Source organism: Silene latifolia, chromosome 9 (assembly GCF_048544455.1).
Source record: "Silene latifolia isolate original U9 population chromosome 9, ASM4854445v1, whole genome shotgun sequence".
NCBI classification, from domain to species: domain Eukaryota; kingdom Viridiplantae; phylum Streptophyta; class Magnoliopsida; order Caryophyllales; family Caryophyllaceae; genus Silene; species Silene latifolia.
This window is the reverse complement of record NC_133534.1, coordinates 150,337,317-150,342,855: the sequence shown is the minus strand read 5'-3', so window position 1 is coordinate 150,342,855 and position 5,539 is coordinate 150,337,317. Positions and strand designations below refer to the sequence as shown.

The 5,539-nt window shown below is 37.6% G+C and overlaps 1 protein-coding gene across 2 annotated transcripts; it reads right to left on the bottom strand.

Annotated features, from left to right (window-relative positions):
- Positions 1-2,371: 2,371 nt before the first annotated feature.
- On the bottom strand, positions 2,372-5,226 carry LOC141598341 (uncharacterized). Of its 2 annotated transcripts, XR_012523432.1 has the most exons (7): positions 5,065-5,226; positions 4,873-4,979; positions 4,186-4,570; positions 3,606-3,805; positions 3,295-3,357; positions 2,695-2,892; positions 2,372-2,608 (listed from the first exon to the last, which is right to left on the bottom strand). XR_012523432.1 is itself a non-coding variant. In XM_074418124.1 (6 exons), exons 3-6 carry the CDS (start codon positions 4,231-4,233, stop codon positions 2,536-2,538), a joined length of 384 nt encoding a protein of 127 aa, XP_074274225.1. In that variant the 5' UTR covers positions 4,234-4,570; positions 4,873-4,979; positions 5,065-5,226; the 3' UTR covers positions 2,372-2,535. The 2 variants fall into 2 exon arrangements, 1 of the variants encoding a protein (XP_074274225.1); XM_074418124.1 differs by lacking the exon at positions 2,695-2,892.
- Positions 5,227-5,539: the final 313 nt, after the last annotated feature.

Genomic DNA, 5,539 nt, shown 5'->3' with positions numbered 1-5,539 from the left:
GGCACTTGAATATTCACTATGCTTCAAACCAATTAGCCCATGATTCTTGTCATTATAAGGCAAGAAGTATGGTTCATGGTTGTCCGGAGACTTGCACTCACTACCTTCTTTTTCAACTTTGGTGACGATGATAGCATTAGAGTTTATCAATCCTTCCAAGGTAGAAGGAGAATTCTCATTACCTTGATGACCGAGTTCCTTAGAAGTTGACATTGTGGGTGCCAACTTTCCAAAAGTAGCTTCACGTGCAAGTTTCTTTTTGAGCTTTTCCACCAAGTACCCTTTGTATGATGCTTTGACCTTTTGAAGAAGGTCCACCATATCATCTCCAATAATCATTGGCTCCATGATAGGTGCCAAGTAGTCTTCATGGAAAATAGGGAAGGGACATTCATCTTCATCATAAGATATCTCAAATATCACAAGGATAGGCTCCTCAAGCAAGGTGATATCACAAGTCCATTCCTCTCCCCTATTCCGAAGGTCCTTGTAAGACATGTACTCTTCATAAGCTTCTTTTACGGTCTTGTCATCATCGCTATCTTCATATGAATCATTCATTCAACTCTTTCGCCAACATCCCAATGTTCACATCAAAAGACAGACCCTCATACTCACAAAGGGTAAGAGTATTTGGCTTACTCAACCTCATGTCTTCTTCATCAAATATCACACTTTCATACTCACAAGAGCTCAAAGATGTTGGCTCTTCCCACTTCTCGTTTTCCATATCAAAGGTTACTATTTCAAATTCACATTCATGATCAATGTCCAAAGAACGGTGGGGAGTGATTGCTTGGGATCCTTTCATTTGGGCAATTTGAATCTCCAATTCCTCACCTTGGGCAACAATGCCTTGAAGAACATTGTCCCTCTTTTGGCTCTCCTCTAGCATTTGTTTGAAGAAGTTTTGTTGATCTCCCATCATTTGGAGAATCATATTTTGAATGGGTTTATCTTCTTGTTGTGGGCATGTGTGAAAGTGGTTGTATTGTGGCAATTGAAAGTCATTATGAAGTGGGTATTGAGTGGGTGGTTGTTGTGGATATTGGATGTGGTGATTTTGGTGGGAAAATTTGGGGTAGTGGTTAGGATTTTCATTGTACAAATAGTAAGGTAGGTTTGTGTTGACTTGCTTCTCAAACTCCCCATACCCATAGTCATACTCAAAAGATCCACCACATACTCCATGTATCAAGTCTTGAGCCATCATAGCTAAGAGAAGGAAACAACTACAAGCATGGAAACTACACAAAAACGATAAGAACAATGCTTGAGGAACAAGTTCCTCAAGGTGAAAGCAAAATTAAAATAGAGAAACGAGTAAGAACTTAATCACATAACACCGTCCCCGGCAACGACGCCATTTTTGACGTGAGCGTGTCGTTTTACACCTAATCAAAACACATTTATATTACTAAACAAACAACTAGTTAGTGGTTAAGTCGAGGTCGATCCATGGGACGGTGTGCTTTGGGTTCTAAGTCTATCTATCTCAATTTATGCTAGTGTCACAATTTGTTTGGGTTTGTAGTTGTATTCTTGACTAATGCAAGCAATAAAGTAAATAGAGGTGTAAACAAGTAATAAAGAGTACTAGGATATCATGGGGTCATAGGGGATTCATGGTGTTGATCATACAAACATGTTTACAAAGTTGCAAGCAATTAATGTTGTGGAGGAACCGAGTTGGTTTATGTCTTACGGTTCATAGGAAGAATTGGATCCCGGAGCCGAATCGATTAGATTGTACAACACCTACAAGTCGACCTACTTTCCCCGCACTAGTAGAAAAACCCCCTACGGTGGCGGTTATAAATGACCTTTTGTGGCGGTTGTTAGAGAATTAGGGTCCGTCATTTATCGCGGCGTCGTATAAACTTTACGGCGGTTGTAGATGGTTGTTGAACCGCCGTTATAGATGTCTTATAGTGGCAGTTTTTATACAAAACCGCCATTATAAACCTATCTAATACGACGGTTTTTAAACAAGAACCGCCATTATAATTCATTAAAACCGCCACCATAGGTATTTCAAAAAAAAATTACCACTCAAACTTGATACTACATGTTATCTATAACGTCGGTGGTAGCAATAGAACCGTCGCGAAAGGTTAGTATAACGTCGGTTGTAATTCAAAAACCGCCGCTATAGGTAATTATAACGTCGGTTGGTTGGTGAAGAACCGCCATTAAAGGCCTTTTTTAAAAATTTTTAACCTTTTGACGTCGGTTTTTAATGAAACCATGAAACCGTCGTAACAATTATATATATATTTTTTTAAATAAAAAAATATTTCTACGAAAATTTCAGCATCACCTCCCCATAAATTTAATGATTCCAAATACTATAAGAACCAAACAAAACCTGTGAATAGAAATGTAAAACATTTGAATATTCAAACAACAGAAGTCGAACAAACTAACATTCATGTGTCATCACATCCAACAAAATAACATCATCAGAATCACCAAAGATACATCCAAGTGTATGAATAACACACGCCTTAGTTGATAAACTAATCTACAAGTTCTCTAAACATTTGGTAGCCCACTCTTCTTTGATCTCATAAATGTCGCCATCTGACATAGTTGAATCCACCATAAACTATAGTTGACAAATAAATCAATGAATAAGAAAATAAAGCTACAACTAGATAAATAAACCAAATCAAAAATTTAAATAATACATACCTTCTCAAATTGTTCTTCTTTGCTTCTCGTAAATAAAAAAGTTATGTTATACATCCACTTCATAACATAGTAACCACACTCGTAATCCACAAGTAGTAGCCTCCCTACTCCATATCTCAAAAGCATTGAGGAGACCGATAACCACAGTCCACAACATAAGATTCTGTAACTCTCTTTTGGCTTTCCAGACCAAAAAAACTGAATGTTTCTGAAAGAACGGGCAAAAAAATTGAGAAAAAATGAATCAATATTCACACAATGACACCTTTAAAGTTTCAACCATAGATTAAGCTTGAGTGTACATACATATCCAGGCACACTTTCATTTCTAAGAAATGCTCATAGGAAAAAGAGTACTGATTTATATGTCATAAATTTGATGCCCGTCATTGCCTACTAGAAGAAATAATACTACTGGCTTCTCTCGAAATATTGTTCTTTTTAAAAGTACTTCCTTCCTACAAGTTAATCTTATCAAAAGAGAAACTCCGCCATAGGGGAATGTAATGTCTCCAATGAGTAAAAAAAACAACGGGTAAAAACAAACATTGCTCATGTCTGACTAGTCAAGAAACTACTCTATAATGGAAGTCAAGCTACCTGGTCAGCTGCTCAGAGACTATGTCATCTTTCAGAAGGTCCGACATTTCTTGAGTGTCCATCCTATGATTGAAGCATCCATTTTGATCAGATGTTAACATAAGGACCTTAAATTAAAGTTCAAAATGTCTTCACAACTTACATAAATTGTACGATCTTTATCGGGTGCGCATACTTACACAGCTTTAATGTGCGACTGTGAGCGAGTAACCTAGGGTGTAGTACGTGGTGTGCAACTACAACATCGCAGGATTCATTACCAGGCAAAGTTTCAAATATAAACCAAAAATAGATAAATGATAAAGCTCTACCTCAAAAATAAATGTTGACTAGAACCATAGCTCGCCCACCACACAAAGACTTTGGATGGAGAATAAGTCATCACTAACAGTCCAGACCCCCTATATAGTCCTCGAATTCCGTTTGACTTCACAACTTTACGTACAACATCAAGGCCACCATTGTAGGCTGTGTAGCTCGAATATCCGTTTACCTTCAACTTCTGACTAACCTAAACAATGATTCAAGTGAAAAAAAAAAGCAGAACCTCAACATAAATGAACATTAATAGACAAGAGAGCCACCTGATCACAATAGTCCATTTCATAGAACTATAGAACATATGTCACAAAGCTGGAGCGAAGCAAAAACTAAAATCGAGCCAGCACCTATTCAAAGTTCAAACCCAAGAAACATCCCCTTCTATACACCCACAGGAGGCACTATGGTGATGGTGTTGTTGTAGACGTGTCAGACACAACATTGTGTCGGGTGTGTAGGCCGTAGGAGTAACATAGTCCAAAACCCATCATCTTCAACTAGAAGAGCTTATCCTATACTAGCATTATTATCAGTGCTCTAAATTGGTATACGTATAAATCAAGTAAATGCCACATCAATTGGAACAAACACAGTCTGAGCACAAAGCGAGCCTAACATTCCAGCAACTCCGTTTGATATGGCTGCCTTGGATGGTTCAGAAAAATTAAGAGGTTCAACAATCCTGTAAGCAGCGACTTTGGTAGTCTCCAAAGCAGTAAGGAATATAATTTTGGATGGGATGCACCAAGTAATGTGATGGCAAATCCCTCCGTACAAACCAGGTATTCCGTCGGCTTTGAGTATGGTTCTAACAATTTGTATATGCGATTCTGTCACAAGAATATCCTTAGATGCGACCTGTAAACTAGTCTTGAAAACAGAAACTGTATAAAGAGCGACTGTTATCCCTGTAAATAGCCCAGCTCCAACAACATAGAATTTAGTCTTGTCGAGCCTGCAAGCAAAGTTTAATCTCAGAAAAACGGAACGGATGGCGAGTTTGGTGTTGGAAACAAGTATTTAACAGTCATCCATCTAAAGCATTCTTCTTTTGCAATGAAAATAATTCATCACAAATTCCATCTATCCACTTGAGCATGGATTGATAGTTAAAATTAAGGGGATAATCTTGAAATTAAAATGATTAAACTCCAAACCAAAGTAAATAAAGATGATAAAAGCATATAATGCTCACATTTCTTCCTGAATTTGATCATATATAAGATTGAATGATTTATTTTTGAATGGAATACTTACCTGTCCAAATGACGCAACTCACGCAACTCGAGTACCTCTCAGCTCCATCGCCAAAAATTATGAATCACGGTTACCGATTTGTATCATCAATTGGACAATCCCTATTACTAATCCAACAAAAATAGCTTACTGATTCTAAACAATTAGGGTCAATTTAAACACGAATCTAGCAATAATGAGGTGGTGACTTACCTAGGATATTGAACGAGTCTGGTGAAGAGATGCCCATTTCATGGTTGTCGACGAAGGCGTGAGAAGGAAATGGACGGGTGCTATTGATGATTGAATTGAGGGGATTGAGCTTTTGGGGTGTGGAGATGAAGAGACGCTGAATGAACCAATGCGCTGAATCGTATATTAGGGAATTGTAAAGGGTTTTACTATTAAAGTCGTTTGTGATTAAAAACCGACACAAAAATAAATAATGGCGGTTTTTTGTCCAAAAAATTGTCACTTACTATTATTTTTTAGCGTCATTTTTAACGTCGGTTGTTCATATAACCGCCATAATTGACTTATGTTGGCGGTTTTTATTTGGAACCGCCATAAAAAAATTCAGTTATCACGTCGGTTCTTACATAAACCGCCACAATAGACCTCTTATATACATAAAAATTTTGTTCCCGCCAATTTATTGGGGTTTTCGCGTCATTTCTCTTAGAACCGC

Bases quoted from the DNA above. Each gene is read 5' to 3' on its own strand.
- LOC141598341 (XM_074418124.1), bottom strand. From the start codon at position 4,233: ATGTTAGGCTCGCTTTGTGCTCAGACTGTGTTTGTTCCAATTGATGTG. The intron at 3,806-4,185 runs GCATTTACTTGA...ATCATTGTTTAG, and splicing joins TGTTTGTTCCAATTGATGTG to GTTAGTCAGAAGTTGAAGGT. The intron at 3,358-3,605 runs GTAGAGCTTTAT...CTTCAATCATAG, and splicing joins AGTCAACATTTATTTTTGAG to GATGGACACTCAAGAAATGT.